The sequence below is a fragment of the Sebastes fasciatus genome, chromosome 12 (assembly GCF_043250625.1).
Source record: "Sebastes fasciatus isolate fSebFas1 chromosome 12, fSebFas1.pri, whole genome shotgun sequence".
Lineage (NCBI taxonomy): Eukaryota > Metazoa > Chordata > Actinopteri > Perciformes > Sebastidae > Sebastes > Sebastes fasciatus.
In genome coordinates, this window is record NC_133806.1 from 24,430,527 (window position 1) to 24,448,523 (window position 17,997).

The 17,997-nt window shown below is 42.2% G+C and overlaps 1 protein-coding gene across 5 annotated transcripts in view; it reads left to right on the forward strand.

Annotated features, from left to right (window-relative positions):
* grb10b (growth factor receptor-bound protein 10b) overlaps positions 1-17,997 on the forward strand; it is a 74,957-nt gene that overhangs the window by 49,727 nt on the left and 7,233 nt on the right. For 4 of the 5 annotated variants that reach the window (XM_074654253.1, XM_074654252.1, XM_074654254.1 and 1 more), the window contains 7 exons: positions 7,846-8,002; positions 13,280-13,395; positions 14,200-14,274; positions 16,693-16,830; positions 17,077-17,187; positions 17,488-17,586; positions 17,680-17,757. In XM_074654253.1, the coding sequence (XP_074510354.1) occupies positions 7,846-8,002; positions 13,280-13,395; positions 14,200-14,274; positions 16,693-16,830; positions 17,077-17,187; positions 17,488-17,586; positions 17,680-17,757 (774 nt within the window). Of the gene's footprint in view, positions 1-5,899; positions 6,335-7,845; positions 8,003-13,279; positions 13,396-14,199; positions 14,275-16,692; positions 16,831-17,076; positions 17,188-17,487; positions 17,587-17,679; positions 17,758-17,997 lie in introns of those variants that run through there. The other variant, XM_074654256.1, reaches the window with a different exon arrangement.

A 17,997-nucleotide genomic window follows, 5' to 3' on the forward strand; every position in this document is an offset into this window, starting at 1 on the left:
CGATTGTCCGAGGCCCATTCAGGTTTCTGTGTCTCCATCTCATCATCCGGACGTTAGTTTCCAGGGGCGGCCGGGACCACACACAGCACCACATTACAGTCGGAGGGGCTTTATGGAGAGCACTTGTTAATGGGAATATGAAGCTGGGGTGGGTCGTGTGAGCCAAATCAGCTTATCAATGGCTACAGTTCTTTTTTGGCAACACCAATAGGGGGTTTTGTGAGACAGAGACAGAGCAGATATAGCTAAATGTTGACAGTGGAGGGGTTTGTTTTGGCAAGACTGTTGACCTGCTAAAAGCCAGCACCTTGTAAGTTTCTATGTAGAAGACAAGTAGATACTTGTGCAATAAAACTGTGAAGCCTTGGCAATGAAACATTGGATTGAAATTGGAAATGTATGTAGATATTTCATTCTGAAAGAAAAGAAATTATAGTTTATAGCTTTTTTTTTTACTTGGTTCTGTTGGAATAATCAACAATGTTAATGTTTCAAACTCCATTTTCTCTTTTTTTACATCCTAAAAACTGTCCAAAATTCCACACTAACTATTTAGTACACTAAAACAGTATGACAGATTTCTTAGTATGTCCGAAACCTTGGTATGAAACCAATGGATACTACGGCAGCGTAAATATTCCACAAAGCGGTAGTGACGACAACGTTCATAACAGACGATGACGGACAGCTCTGTAACATCAATAACGCTTCAATTTAACTAAGTATATGCTAAAGATTTCCCTTTGCTAGGTGTTATATATTTTTAAAATCAATTCCGACTTTGATTCTCACAAACCGTTGTTTGAGGTTGGCACAGGTTACCATGGTTACATGTCTCAATCCCGGAAGGAGGCTCTCAGGAAGTGGCGACGTAAATTACTGCTCAGCGCGTCCGAAAAGATACATACTACTGTTTATTCACTAAAGTATGTTGAACAATAGTACACATATTGGGTACGTAGTGCATAGTATGCACGGATCATTTATCCTGCTTCCTGCTCAAACAATCAAGCCTCTCTCCAGGGAAGCTTCATTTTCATGTAATATTGACGTGAATATACCTAGAAACTTCCATTAACCATTATTATACCTAGCCAATCTCTTTAAAATCATAATTTTATTTGCTAACCCCCGGGTTAATGGGTCACAAATAGTAGTAGTAGAGTGTACGAGCTCTGAGAAAACAGTAAGTGAATCTTTTTTGCACCAAATATTGTGCATACTGCTACCAACAAGCTTAATCAATCAGATGTTGAGGTTATAGCTGGTTAAGGATCATTTAAGGGCCGTGGTTAAGGTTATGGTAGGCCATAATTATACACAGCCCGAGGGCTAAACTCAGGGCAAGAAACTCCCTGTGCGTGTTAATCGGAAAAGAATTTCCTCTTCGGAAGAGTTGACATCAGTTTTGAATTTACATATGAAGAGTTGGTGTGACTAGATGATACTGTCTTTTTGGCAATAACTGTTGATTTTCCATGATGCTGTTTAACAGCACTTGACTTTCCTCTCCCTCATGCAGCTGTTATCCAGGTTGCCTGCCTGCTTTTTTTTCAACTGCTTCACAACATTGCCCACATGTAATGGATCCTAATGTGTGCGCGGGCTTGCATGCCTAATGGCTAATAGTCTCTTAGAACTGTAATCTGCCACAGTAACTCCTATCTGATGTAATGGCTTGTAATGTGTACGTAATACCAGTTGAGCTATTTATAGACCAGCAGCCAATTCTCAAAGAGATGGATGTGTGTGTGTGTGAGCTGCCGGGTGTGCACACACACACATACACGCTTGTGTACATACTTCAGTTTGCACAAAGCACGCTCTCATACAGTGCCGTTTGCTTTCTCTGTCTGTTTGCGCCGGTTTCTGTCCAGCTGTGTGTGTGTGTGTGCGTGCGTGTATAGTCCAGTGCAGATATTCAATACACAAAATGTACAATATGTGTGTGCTTAGCAATGTGTCTGCATATCTCTGTACGTGCGAGTGAGCACATCTGGGTGCCTGTGTGTCTGATGGTGTGTGCGTGTCTGTGTGTGTGTGTGTGTGTGTGTGTGTGTTGCCTGAAGCTCTCAGTCTCTCCCTGGGGGATTACATCACATGGCAGTTATCAGACCTGAGTCATCAGAGTGGTTGAGAGGCCCCGCTCTTCTCCGCGCCTCCATCTAAATGAGGACACACTTTAAAAGCATTAGAAGATAAAGAGTTTTCTTTCTTTCTGTTTCTCTTTTCTGTCTTTCTCTCTCTCTCACCTTTGTCTGCCTCCTTTTTTTTCACCCACATGACTATTCTAGAAGAAGACCAAGAAGTAGAGTAGGTCAGTTGAAACGTGTCACTCCACCATCATCTCTGTCTGCTTTCTCATTCCTTCCACTCGCAAGGCCGACTAATGGCATTGCCACACTGCAAAGATAAGATTTCCACACCTAATGAAGGATCCGCTCGCACCCAAATTAGTAGCCTACGCTCAGCTGATCACTGTTAAAATCACCAGTCACAGTTAAAGATGTCGATGAGGTGATCTCTATAATGTCACAAGATACTTTTCTGATGATTCATGCTGCTCCAGCAGATACTTATTTCCACCAGCTACCTACTGTTTGTCCTGATATGTCCCTCCACCAGCCAAGCAACCTCGTGTTTCTTTTCACCGTACTTGCATGCATTATGTTTATACCAGAGCTGCAACAATTAATAAATTTGTTGTCGACTTTTAAATTAATGGCCAACTATTTTGATAATCAATTAATTGATTTGAGCAATTTTTTAAGAAAAGAAAATATATATATATTCTGGTTTCTTTACTCCTCTATGACAGTAAACTGAATATCTTTGAGTTGTGGACAAAACGAGACATTTGAGGACTTATTATTTACATAATCCTCTTGCAATAAATGATCTTAAATGTGTCTCTGATGTCCCCTTTTTACACAAACCCCAATGTCTGACATGGGATAATGAAAATCAACCAGTATTTGACCTTTGTGTAAAGATCCAACTATCCCTGTTCACATAAGACCAGTTTGGAAACTATAACTCCATATTAAACCATAGAATTAAACAGGACTTAGCTTGATGTTGTTTAGGATTGAACATGGCAGACGATGGGTATTTCCATATTTATTTTTTATATTTATTTAATTTGTATTTTTTTTGCAAATTATTTCCCAGTTTCTTCAAATCTTGAATGGTCAGGTCTCCTTCCATCGTTGTCCCTGCTCCAGTGGGGTTTACTGGGAGGGCATAATGTGACTGAAGGTTCATGCTATCCCCCAGACCCCACCCCTGTTTGCAGACTCACTCTGACTAACCACTAAGAGCTGCTATTCCAGTGACAAGATAATGATCCCTCACTGGCTTCCCACCTGCAAACACTAAGTACCAAGAACTGGTACTACATATGAACCAGGAGGTTGTGCGAGCACTTTAACCCTTACGGCACCTGTGCACCAGCAACATTGTTATATTGACATACTACTAACTATGTTTGGTATCTACCTTATGAAACGGCATTACCTTTGGTTAATAATAGGAATGCTCCGATCCGACTTCTTCGGTCCCGATAGCGATACCTGGGCTTTGGGTATCGACCGATACCGTGTACCGATCTGATACCAGTGTTTAATCAATAAGCTGTATGCCTCACTGTTTGGAAGTGGCTGGGATCATTCTTTTATGTGTAAGGCAACATCAGGCTGGACTTAAACAGTGCTTTTCTAACTTTGCAAAATAAAATGTAACAAATGTACACATAGATATACATTTACTGAATTGTTCTTTAATATTAAAATAATAAATTGTACATCAGCAACTTGGTAAAAAATCTTCCAAATTAACAGGAATTGCTATTCAAGTGTAAACCTTTTTAATGCGGCAACAAATTGGTCAAAATTTAAACAGGAATTAAATAGATCGGCCCCATTGTCACTGATACCAGATCCAGCTATTTGAGTCAGTAGCGGCCCAATATCCGATCCGGTATCGGTATCGGTGCATCCCTAGTTAAACACACATCTTGTTCCTGAGTTAGACAACCCTTTGTGGCTTGGAACCTGACTTTGGACTTGACTGACAAGACCTGACACTTAGTTGTGGCAAAACAAAGGCTGACCCCACCTCTGGATTATGATAATCCTGTAGTTGTTATGTTGAATAGAAACCTGTCATATTAAAGCCAGGCCAGGTCACACAAAGTGGGTTGACACCAATGGAAAACATGAGGGTTTCTGGGGCACTTGTTCTTGTCTGAAACGACTATGACATAAACCATGTTGCATTATCTTTCCCGTCTTCTATGGCAAAAGATAAACGATATCTTCAAATCCTTCTAACAGTTTTCTCCTCTTTGTCACGAGGTTACTGGACTGATTGAGCAACTCCTTATGATCTAGAAACCTGTATTGCAGTGAGATGTGTGCAGCCTTCTTGGGGCTTTCCCCTCTGGCTGACTAACCGTGACGTAGACGAGGGTGTGTGTCTGGGTCTGTGTGAGTGTAGTGGCAGCAGGGAGGGGGTAGGTGGGAGAGACAGCTGTGCAGGCTAGATATGTAGTTAACAGTAGGAAGCATTCATACTACACATTCTGCTGCAGTGTGTCACCAGACAGTCTTTCTCTCTCTCTCTCTCTCTCACTTCCCTCTGCTTCCCACTCGTTTTCCCTTCGTCTGTCTGTCTCCTGTTTCTCCCTATCCCACACACACCCACATACGTGACTGTGTGCATGTGCAATCATTTACACACACATACACACACGTTTCTCTCTCTCTCTATCCCCTCCCCCAGCCACAAACTCCCCCTTCCCCTCCCTCCATCCTACCCCAAAGTTTCCCGCTGTAGTAAATTAAGTCGTATCTCTTTGACTGCTACCACTTTGACCACTACTTCCTCCTTCCTTTCTGTGGAACTGTGCTTATTCCTGGATTACACCTCACCCACACATGTACAAACACACAATCACCCTCCTTTCCTCTGAAAAACACGTAGGGAAAACAAGAAGAAGTTGCTTCAAGGACAACATAAGGCTGTTCTCGCCTCTCCCAGACGGGGTGTGTCGAGGCTTTTGTCTGTCCGACGGCGTATTAAATATCGGAGTTAAAAAGAGGGGTGGGGGGCTGTGTGCATGTGTGTGCAAAAGTCTCCAGGTTTTTTGTTCTTTAGAGAGAAAGAATGTTGGCACGAAGCTAGCCGCCAGGGGAGGAGGAGAAGGTCGGAGTGCTCAAGTGCTGCTCCAGGTTTGTTTCATTTCATTTGCTCTGTAATGAGTCTTGTTACTGCTGTGAGAGGCAGAGAGATCTGACTGGGGAGTTCAAAGTTAAGCCACAGGGAGGGAGGAAGGGAGGGAGAGGAAAAGAGAAGCAAAGAAGAAGAGAGAGAAAAAAAAAACGTACAAGCCAACAAGCCCTCACTTGAAAAATTTTGAACATTTTGGAGACAAGAAAAGTGACAAAGGCAAACTTTTTTTTTTTTTTTTTTTTACTCCTTCCTTTATCCTTTCTTCCTCTTTCTGCTCCACCTCCTCCTCCTCCTCCTCCTCCTCCTCCTCCTCCTCCTCCTCCTCCTCACCGCCCCACACCCTTCTCAAGTGAAACCTCTCGCTTCGAGCTCTGAAAAGAAACTGAAGCGGAGAGCTCGCAAGAGGTCTGAAAAAGTTGGCTGCGTCTGTGCATGACTGTGCGTCTGTGTGTCTACTGGAGTGTGTGTGCCTCTCAGAGAGTGTGTGTGTGTGTGTGCGCCTGGGTCTGTGTGGGAATGATTACATCAGCCTGCTGCAGCCTTATGATTGGTTGGTGAGCGTGTGGTTTGATTCAGTGTGCCTCGGAGCCCGTGGCTGAGGCTGTAACCCTTTGTGAGGGGGAGAGAGAGAGAGAGAGAGAGAGCGCGCGAGAGAGAGAGGGAGAGAGAGAGGGAGAGGGAGGGAGAGGGAGGGAGAGAAAGAAAGATAGTTGTCAGACTCAGCCGGCACTGGAAGCACTGTACTGTACCTGCTGCCAGCCGATCACTGACTCTGTGCTGTGAGCTGTACAGACAGCGGCTTTAGGTCACAGAGACAGTTTTTATTTTTTTGGAAAGACAGAGCCGGCGGCCTAGATAGACTGAAGGACTAGTCTGCAGGCTGTGACAGGTAGCACAACTGCAACTGTCAACTGTCGGCATTCAAATTTTGTATCTTTCTTTCTGGAGGGCGACATAACAGCAAGGTTTTCTGTTTTAGTGACTGAGTGTGTGTGTGTGTGAGTGAGTGAGTTTGTGTGTGTGTGTGAGTGTGTGGGGAGCCAGGCTGACTCCAAAAATGCCTTCGTGTTCCCCGGACTGCTGCCTATTGCGGGCCGTGGAGGTAAGACCGCTCTCTTTTCTGTGTCTCTTATCTCGCTTGTCTCTGCCTCTCTTCACCTCCTTCTCTTTTTTTAGACGTTAAGACCGTTTCTCTCTTTGAAGTGCTGCTATGATTAACCAGGGGCGAGACAGGGAATGTGTAAATACCTTAAAGGCTGAAGACTATTTGTCTTTTTTTCGAGATGTGAGCACAGCAGTAAAAAAAAACAGAAAAGAAGAAGAAGAGTCAAATACGTCAGCAGCTTTGAATGATTGAGGCTCCCCTTGCCTTTCGTCTTGGAACATTTTGGACGGATAGAGAGCGCCTCGGGCCTGGTTTGTGCAAACTGTGGATGCTACGAGCTGCGTCTTTGCTCGAAAGAAGAGAACAGAATTTCTTTTGTCATATGTTATGTGGGAAGTGTGCATGCATGACATGTGTAGGTTTCAGTAGGCTGGATTCCTGTGTAGGCTAACGAGGCTGGATTCCTCTGCAGGTTATAGGCTGTTCTCTGTGGGCCATTAGATGTGTATCATGTGATGGTGACTGCATTTGAAAAGCCAACCTGTGGACTTAGTGGATGTAGATTTAGGACTATGTACCACAATGGGAATGGCAGTTATATTTCCTGGATTGTATTTGTTTAGCCTACTCATTCCTGATGCACTGTTGCTACACAGTATATACACAGTATACTGGACAGAGAAGTAGTGGCTCAACATGTGTGTGAGTACGTGCTTGAGTCAGTATTATTAATGGAAACAAAATGAAAACAGGTGTTATTCTCGGATTGGAGTATTACTGGCCCGATTCCAACTTATTAAGTTATGGGGGGAAAAAATAACTTGTTGGTGAAGTTGAAGCATATTCAATTGTCATGTCTTATCTCTGGATACGTGCATACATTTTCTTGATGAGCTATAATTGGAAACACCATGCTTACTTCCTCAGTACAGTATATATACACATATCCATCTGATGTGGACAGCAGATGTTTGTTACACACACACTACGGTATATTTGCTTCTATATTACACCAACAAGTTGCTATAAGAAATGCTTGTCTGTGATTTCTAACACCACAATTGCTACATAGTTTTGAATGTCTGTTCTTTTTCTATTGTGTGCTGTAATTACTGGCCTGTGTATGCTATAGTGCATGGGGTGCTATATGATAAACACCATGCTAGTGTTTGAAGAAAATTGCTGGCTTCACCCACCTATTAGGCTGCGTTTTCAAAAATGGTTTGTGTTAAATGACTTTATCACAACTTTAGTATTCCCTGTGGGGTTACCATAAAAAATCATATTTAAACCGCCGTCTTATTCTAAATTAGTCCTTCACAGCTGGAGAGGTCTATTAATCTTTTGCTTCATTGTACCACATGAAGGACACCCTTATTATGTAACTGGTTTAAAAGTGTTTTGTCCTTTTTTTTTCAGTCTTCTTTATTGAAACACTACAGTCTCTAGTTTACCTGCTGCTGCTGCTGCTTATTATACGTGAACTCTACTGTGTTTTCTCCTCACAGATTGTGAAGATCTTCAGTGAAGACGGCATGGGGAAAGTGGTGGAGATCCCGGCCGACATGACAGCCAGGGACCTGTGCCAGCTCCTGGTTTATAAAAGCCATTGTGTGGACGACAACAGTTGGGCACTTGTTGAGCACCACCCGCTGCTAGGGCTAGGTAAGGGGCAGAGCCCTGCAGGCCTGAAACGCTGTTCACACACACACACACACACACACACACACACAAAAACACACACGAACAGACACTCGCACACAAATACCCACACACAGAAACTCCTGGATGTCTGGGTGGGCCGAGACATGCAATACAATCACTGACATACACAGGTGCATTCACATACATGCATGCCCGCATACTCGGGCAGACAGACAGACAGACAGTTCGGGCGCATATTCTCACGCAGGCATGTATTCAAGCATGAGTGCATGCACATACTATAGAGCACATGCATGCACAGAGCCATAATGGACAGTGATCTAATCGAGTGCAACACAGTGGCTGTGTGAAGTGGTTGCTGTAGCGGTGCAGTGCTTTGTGCAGACAAAGCAGGGAAATGTTATCTTGTGAAAAAAATTAGACAGACGTGAGCACGCACATTGAGCTGCTTGGTCATTGAAAGAATATGTAGGTTGAACGTATCGATCCGCTTGCGTGCGAACAGCAAGCGATGGAAATAGACGATGCATTGCATGTGAGGTCAGAGTTGCTTTTAGCACTGACAGGCCAATGGCTTTCTGACTCAGTAGTGAAGAGACAGTTGAGAAAAAAAGAAAAGCTCTTGCAAGATGCCTGAGTTGTATGTACATGTGTTTTGTAGGAGAGTACGCTTGGAGCGGAATAAAAAGCGATGTATATTTGAGCTCAGGCTTTCCTAAAGTTATTGCATGCAAGTACACAGCAGATTTACTGTAATTGGAGACAGTCTTTCCAAGGGGCCCTTATTAAAGTTTACCAATACTCTAGGAGCTCTCGGGGAAACAGCTGAAGCTCTCTTCTGTCCCCATTCTAAAATTAAACAAACACAGCAATTGATAAATGTTACAGCCTCGAACTCTACATCTTGAGACGCGTTGGAGCGTGACAGAGTCATTTTATTTGGTGTTGGTGGTTGCAAGAAAAATGTATGGTTCATGCAGAGGGTATTGTATGCGGTGTTTGACATCCTTCACTGATGTTTTTAAATGGAATTGGTTATTTTTGAGACTCCAGGTTATAGAAATATAATAATGGGTATGGACAAGGATCCAGGACACTACTTTTTTAACACTAATCGTCATGCAGAAGATTATATCCTGATGTTTTTTTTATTACATGTACGTCTCATTGTGGAAGGCCAGCAGATGATGAGCTAAAGGAAGGTGATAATTGAAGGTTATGGCTTAGGAGATGTAGCGACGTAACCGATGAACACTGTAACAAAACCTTTGCCGACTTGCACCGCTCTCAGTGTCAGAGACGGTGTAATGTTATCGATCCAGTACTATAAATGACACGGCAGAGAGGTGATGGAGATGATTGATGAAGACTTTAAAAGGCTATGTTTCACGCGAAAGGTTCTTTAGACCAGGAGTGGAGATACCACCGACACCACTCTCCTGAAAATAGAAGCCCTCGGACAGAGACCTCAGGACTAATGTAGTGTAAAAAGGTCAAAAGGATGACGGCAGAGCCCACTCAGAAATGAGGAATAGTATCTTATAAAGTCTGATATAACAGATTTAAGTGTTGCATTTTCGTTGGCTAGAGAGGTAGCATGTTTTAGAGTAGATTCTTCATAGATTTAGATGTAAACATAGCTTGAGGTTTTTGAGAAAGTGGAGGGAAGGTATGGCAGTGTAGCTCACTGAGCTCTGCACTTTTGCTCCCATTTGCTAAAAAGCTACAAGACCAGAACACTCACTGTTTTGATATTCTCGAACTCTGAATGTGGCAGTCAAATGACTCGAGGAAAAGTCTAAAAAGTAGGAAACAGTAGTTGGAAAAAAAGACGCTCTACTCCGGGAGGTTGATCGAGGAATCTTTAACTTGTTGCTGCATTAAGAAGGAAGAGAACTTTGCGTTTCGGCCGGGGTGATTTTGTGTTAGACTTGGCAGTATAACAGTAAGCTTGGAAAGCTGTGGTCAGCTGAACGTTAGAAAACCCAACCTCCCCGTGAGGAGGGGGCGATTATAAAGCACTTATGGAAGACAAGTTGAGCCTGTGCTCTGCGCTCATGTCTGTACAGTTTAACAGATGTGGGAGAGGAGGGGGTGTAGTTTTATATAGAGCAGTGGGCCCAGTAGTGAAACACACCGTAGGAAGAGACACGGTGAAAAACATTGTGTCAATACATTTTTGGCTGTCATGCCGTCACGTGAGGAAACTTTTTTGAAAATATATTGCATTATTTAAAGTACTGGTCCCAACGCTCTAACTTAATATTTCACCATCCATCATGATCTGATTACATTTCTCATCATGCTGCCAACACGGTGCTGCCAAATACAGTTAGGTTGGCTTGTTGTAAATGACGTCATTTTTTGGCTCCGAGGAACTCTATTCTATTATGGCCCTATTATTCTGGCGCACCTCTGCTGCAACCGTATTCCTTTCAGGTCTGGAATAACTACTTATCGTATTTTATGTTTTGGGAGTTTCAGAAAAATGAGACGTGATGAAGCCGCAGCAGCAGCGTGCTGATTGGTCAGATTGAGGGATTACGCATTTGCCGCTGCAGAATCAGAAACCGTTTGACCGAGTGTGCGTATGTCTGTTTGTAGATGTGTGCACATGTGGATTCCAAAAATTCCAGAAAATATGTTCATCACAATTTGTCACAATTGCTGTGAAAAAAAAGCTGGTTTAAAAAAAAGGCTTAAATTACTTCTCCGTTAAGTACCGATGTTTTTTTCTAGTTGTGTGCGTGTATGTTGATGAAGCCACCGGAAAACCAGAAATGTGTGTTAGAGCTGCAACAATTCATCGATTATTAGATTAGTTGTCAACCATTAAATGAATCGCCAACTATTTTGGTAACCGATTAATCGTTTTGAGTAATTTTTTAAGAAAAAAAGTCTCTGATTCCAGCTTCTTAAATGTGAATATTTTCCTGGTTTCTTTACTCCTCTATGAAAGTAAAGTGAATATCTTTGAGTTGTGGACAAAACAAAACATTTGAGGATGTCATCTTTGTCTTTGGGAAGCACTGATCGACATTTTTCACTATTGTCTGACATTTTATAGACCAAACAACTAATCGATTAATTGAGAAAATGATCAACGGATTAATTGACAATGTAAATAATCATTAGTTGCAGCCTTAGTGTGCAGTACATGTAGTAAGTCATTTGAACCACAGTTGGAATGGTCAAGCCATTTTGGCAGTATCTGCTGATACAGAGTCTTTCCATTCGTCAAAACATATATTTAAATGATCATTGCCTACATATGTGCTTTTTGCAGTATGTGTAAGCCCTGCTTGTGTATGTACAGCACATGTTCACATGTGCGAGTACAGACTGTCCGTCTGCGCTGCACATACATGTGCCGTGATACTTCATGTGCGCACATGCGGTCGGGTGGTAGACGAGAATAGAAGTTCCAGAGAGACCTGAACAATAGTGTGTTTGAATAGAGAGGCCTATTCCCGTACATCACTGCCCACTCGCTGGTACGCCGCTGAATGGGATAAAATGGCCCTTTTGAGATAAGTAACACTGACCTCTACTTGTCACCCTGAAAAGGTTAACACCTCTGGGACAGGGGGGTAGTGTTGCCAGGGTGAGTCACTGTCACTAACATGAGTGACTCATCAGACAGGCGACAACATGAAACAGAAAGGAAAAGAAGAGCCGCCCGCGACTGTGTCAAAGAGATTGTGACAGAGGGGGATGAAGAGAGAGAGAGAACGAGGGGGACACATGATAATGATGATGATGTGAGATAGATCTGTGCAGTCACATTTCACTGAAGTTCTCCATTTCACATCAAAAACAGATATCAGAGCAAATACTGGTATTGCAAAAGTTAGTCAAGGTAAAGTATTTTAATTAGATCTTCTGGGGAAAGGAGGGGATGTCTCTCATTAAAGACATGACAGAGAGAACTTGTAAGGCTGCTGGAATTGAGTGAGTCATGACCGGGTTCGGCATCGCAGTCACAGGATATAAATCACCAGGACCTCTGACCGCATCCGTACGAGGCCACACTTTTGGTTGAATCACAGCCTCTTTTCCTCACACTGAAAGAGAAAGGCCTCGGTCTGATCATCAGTCACAGCTCGTTGGATTAGCACAAGCCAAGTCTGCATTTCTAAACTTCCTATTAGACCACCGGACCGGTCAAATGAAAACCAGGCTAAGTTTAGATCATTTAGTACCATGCAACACTTTTTTAAATGTTGAATTCAATAACGCCCAAACTTATTTATGGTTAAATGAAGCGTGTGGTCACACTGGTCATATATATATATATATACGTCCTATAAACCTGTGTTGAGGTGCAGAAGTGCAAATGTGTATAATTGTGAGCAGGAAGTTATCGACTAAAGAACATTAGTGCTTTACTCTGAATAAGAAAAGGTCAAACTAGAGCTGCAACGATTAATCAATTAGTTGTCAACTATCAAATTAATCGGCAAATATTTTGATTATCGATTACCGGTAATCGTTTTTTAAGAAAAAAAAGTAAAAATTCTCTAATTCCAGCTTCTTATGTGAATATTTTCTGGTTTCTTTACTTCTCTATGACAGTAAACTGATTATTTTTAAGTTGTGTACAGAACAAGACATTTAAGGATGTCATCTTGGACTTTGGGAAACACTGATCGACATTATTCACCATTTTCTGACATTTTATAGACCAAACAACTAATCGATTAATCGAGATTGAAAATAATCGTTAGTTGCAGCCCTAGGTCAAACACATTTTTGATGGTTGAGCTACACTTGTAACAAGAACCTGACTTGACATGTAAAGATGGTCAGGTTTTAAACACAGAAGGATGCACTGGTTTTAAAAAATGCTGTTTCAGTATTACTTGCAACAGGTGAGATAATCTCACATTACTGACATGTTTTTGTTGTTTTCAGAAAATAAGATTATTAGTGCTTAAAAATAGACAAATGTACTTGTTGATGAAGTGAAAGACTTTTTTCTGTTAAACAGGCTTTCCCTTGAACTCTAATATCTACACAGGTCATTAGAGATCACGTGGTACTTGTGTGACATACGAAGAAAAATGTTGTGATCATAATCTCAAAGATGTTCAGATGAGAATAAAACAGCCACAGATTCCCATTCACTCCTTTAACAGAACATATTAATGTAAGTTTTATAATGAGTATGAGCTTATATGTAGTGTAGTTGTGGTTAATATCTGAAATAGTCTGAATAATAAATACTAACCTCCTTCATTGTTGTCTCTCTTTCTCTCTCTGCTTGTCTCACGTCAGAGCGCTGTCTAGAAGACCACGAGCTGGTGGTTCAGGTCCAGGCCTCTATGAACAGCGACAGCAGATTCCTCTTCAGGAAGAACTATGCCAAATATGAATTCTTCAGAAACCCTCTGGTAATTGCTCTTTACTCCTGACGTCCTCTTGTTGAAATAAGTTACACCCTAATAGCCTGTAAAAGCAAATACACCTGCGGCAACAGCTCCTCGTGGATTTTTTGTGATCTTTAACACTATTTATTTTTAGATGAACGGTTAAAGATATGGCTACTGAAAGGATATAGTTTCAAGTAGGGCTGTCCCGAATACAATTCTTTGGGCTTCGAAGCTTCGGTGAGAAATATTCGAAGGCATTCCAAGCTTCGCGCCGCTACGGGTTGGCATGTTCTTCTGTCTGTCTGTGTCCATCAACTCCATTTCAGTGCCCAGGGCCGACTACAAACAGCAACAGCCGTCTGACAATAACTAATAATAATTCATGTTGGATATGAATAAGGAATAATGTTGTCGGATTATTCTTTATTTCATGGGATATTTTGGGATTTATACATTATTATTACATACCTATTTCTAAAAAAAAACAAGCTTTCATATAGTGATTTGGAGGTTGAATACTACAATACAATGATCGAAGCTTCGAAGCATTCGGTTCAGCCCTAGTTTCTAGTATTTAAAGCATTCAGTCAAATGAAAAGAGATGTTCAAGTTAAGAGTTTATTGGTGTAATTTGCTCTAATGAGTGTTCTTTGTAAAAGTGTGTCTTCGTTTTGAGTTCTTGTGAAGTATTCTGCCGGCTAATGAAATTTGCGTGACGTTTCTTTTTCTGTCACAAACCCCCGACCCTGTAATTAGTGCCACAGTGACTGATACTCTCTGTCTTGTCTGCCTCCGTCTCTCCCCACCTTCTTCTTCCTCCACCAGACATTTTTCCCGGAGCAAATGGTTGCATGGTGCCAGGAAACCAGCCGTACAATTCCACCATCTCAGCTCCTTCAGGTACATGCAGCGCACACTCACTCACACACACACACACGTTTCTCCCCGTCTGCTTTCTCTTCCTGACACGCACACGGCTTAGTTTACCTCAGAGTCAGCACCCGCTACATAGTGTACAATAAAGCTGACATACCTCACCTCTGACCCTTAGACAGTGTGTCTCGTCAGAGCCTGCAGTAATAACTACCGTTGATCCCCTGTTGACACATGACTGTCTCGGCACACGCACCGCAGGCCCCACACTTGCGATGGATGGAATTAGGCAGTCAGAAATAGAACATACAGTTCCCCGCGTACCTACCGTGCAGTATGTTTGCACAGCACAAATTCACACACTTGTGTCATGCTACTTATCTGCTTCGCCGACCGCTCACGGGCCATGCACTGCTTTCACAAAAGATACGGAGTCTGGGAGGAGACGAGACAAAAAGATTCTTGGGATTTGGAAGAGCTTTGGTCTTAATGGATGGAGGGTTTACATGCAGTCTGGCTCTCTGCTGTATCAAGTAATGGAGCTGTCAGAGACTGAACCACAAGTGGAATCCATCCCTTCATCCTTGCCACTCACAGAAAGCTTTTAACTCCCCTGCTGATCATATAGACGTTATGCTCTACGTAGAGGAGCCAATAAATGAATGGGAATGCGGTGAGCCTGAGCTGTGTCAGGAATCCCCAGTGTTTGACTTCTTCTAAACACAAGATCTTTGCACTCAATTAGAGTGCTGCCCAAACCAAGACGCTTTCTGACCTGAGCTCAGCCAGGTGTTTGCAATATTTGCCATTTATGCGAGAAGCATATGTCAAAGCAAAGCAGCGAGGTGTAGTGCCTCAAGGAGAAAGCTTTTTGAATGAACGCCGCGTGTGCTGCAAATGTCGGAAAAATGCTCGTGCATGAGGCCCCATTGTGGGATGTTTCCAAAACACTGGGAAACATGTGCTTTAGATATTGAAGAGCCCTCTGGAACAGTTTAACTTCCAGCCGCGAGCCACAAATTCCAAATCGGCTCTAATAACTTAACCTGCCACTTCATGGTGTGATATTTTTGTGAAACATGGAAACCACAAACTCCCAAACGCTTCAGACACCCACAAGACAATTTAGGCTTTAAGGGTTTCCAATAGGAATGCACCTTATGTTGATTCAATGGACGTACTGTATTCGTCTTGTAAGGCACATTGCGTCACACAATACGTTTTTTTTGTATTTCAAATAGAAAATAAAAATGTTTTTAGATTTCATGTTTTAAAACAAATGATGTATATACTATACATACTGTATTTATGTTTGTATGTTCTATATAAACCAGGGCTGTCAACGTTATCGCGTTAACGCAAAATCATTTTAACGCCAATAATTACTTTAACACAATGACGCAATCGATCTTTCCGAAGTTGTAGTGGGCTCAGTTTTAGAGATAGAGTGAAGATACTGGCATCATATGAAACTAAGAAACCCGAGGAATCCATTGGTACCAACCATGTCATACTAGCTTATCGCAAAGGAGGTTAAAAAATGCTCCAATCTTGTGCCAAATTTTGACGAGGAAACACTGTCATGGCCATTTTTAAAAGGGGTCTCTTGACCTCTGACCTCAAGATATGTGAATGTACCCACGAGTCTCCCCTTTACAGGCATACCCACTTTATGATAATCACATGCAGTTTGGGGCAAGTCATAATCAAGTCAGCACACTAACACACTGACAGCTGTTGTTGCCTGTTGGGCTGCAGTTTGCCATGTTATGATTTGAGCATATATTTTTATGCTGAATGCAGTACCTGTGAGGGTTTCTGGACAATATCTGTCATTGTTTTGTGTTGTTAACTGATTTCCATTGATAAACATATACATACATTTGCTTAAAGCAAGTATATTTGCCCACTCCCATGTTGATAAGAATATTAAATACTTGACAAATCTCCCTTTAAGGTACATTTTGAACAGATAAAAAATGTGCGATTAATTTGCGATTAATCGATTGAGAGCCCGAGTGTGTATGTTCTGTACATACACATGACAATATCAAGATCCTCTCAGCCTTCTTCGGCCCTCTTCAAAGCTTTACAATGGCTGGCTTTATCGCCGTCGCTACCGTTTGAGTGTAAGAATTCAAGCTGCCGCCAATCTCAACCATCAGCTGTCCGTCTTGCACCGATGCAAGAAGCCCAGACGACACTGTGTTCTTTGACAAAAAGCAATTGCCTCCCATCTGCGATGCCTCTACAGATGGTGTCTGCTACAGCCTTCAGTATCTAGCTGTGACGGTGACAGAGAGCTTACAGGCTTCAGATGTGATCCAGCGTTGCCCTCCGGAGGCAGAGGGCCCTTTTGAAGGAGGACATTATAGAGGGAATAAATCTAAACTTTTGTGTGCTGATCCCCTTCTCCATGTCTTTCTTTCTCGCTCCCTCCCTCAGAACTTCCTAGCAACCAGTAGCTGTCCAGAGATCCAGGGGTTTCTGTATGTGAAGGAGGTGGGGAGGAAGTCGTGGAAGAAAGTTTACATATTCCTGCGGCGCTCGGGACTCTACTACTCTACAAAAGGAACCTCAAAGGTAACAGCAACTCGACCTTTTCATCTTCAAGGGAGGGAATATATTCCGTTGTGATTTTTCTAGCAGGAAATTACAGTCATTATTTATCATTAAAGAATTCAAATGCATTGAAATCTTTATAATAATAACAGTAAATATTCCAGATTAAACGTATGAGTCAGCCCTTTATTGCATATGTCTGCCAGTATACCCTCCAGGCTGTTTCTCTCTGTGATGTTCTGACTTATTAATTATTTCTGTCTCTAGGAGCCCAGACATCTACAGTTTCTAGCAGACCTCGAAGACAGCAACATCTTCACTGTCATCACAGGCAAAAAGCAGCACGGTGCGCCCACGGACTACGAGTTCTGTATCAAGGTAAGTCTCGAATGACGGAAGTGAGATGAAGATGATTTCTAATGAAATATTATGAGGTGAGGAATGATTGACATCCCGTGCAGCTCTCTGTCTCATGAGATGGGCGTTGGCATGCATGCGTATATATGAGTGCTTATGTTCTGCTTTATTGCTGTATTTACCTCACATTTTCTAAGTTCTATACATGTTAAATGTCTTAAATGAGCAAACGGTTAAAACACGTTTTTCTCATTATCATCGTCAGCTCAGTTACTTCCATCTGTGACGGTAGTGATGATGATTATCTCTGTTAATTTGCAGCCCAATAAATGTCGAGGGGAGTTGAAGGAGTTGAGGATACTGTGTGCGGAGGATGAGCAGGGCAGGACCTGTTGGTTGACTGCGTTCCGGCTCTTTAAGGTAACACCGTGATAAAAAAATACACAAAGCTTTTTGATCAGGTGTACAATTTTGATTGTGTTGCTTTACCAGTGTGTTTCTTTTTCTCTACAGTATGGGATTATGTTGTACCAGAATTATAAGATTCCCCAACAAAGAAAAACCTTACTGTCACACTTCTCAGCACCTGTGGTAAGTTCACTGCCTAAAACCTACAACGACATTGCTGTGAATAACTCCCAGATCTTTGAAATTGTGCAGGAATACTATTGTAATGTATGCACAAGGAACAGCTGACTAACTAGTCTGACAGGTTTAGGAGAAGGGAGACAGTCACCGAACTTGTGCAATCCCACTTTTTATTGCCCTGCCTTTGTTTACATATGTACATAGCTGCACCCTGGCACTTTTTTTGCCTGCACTTTGTATCCA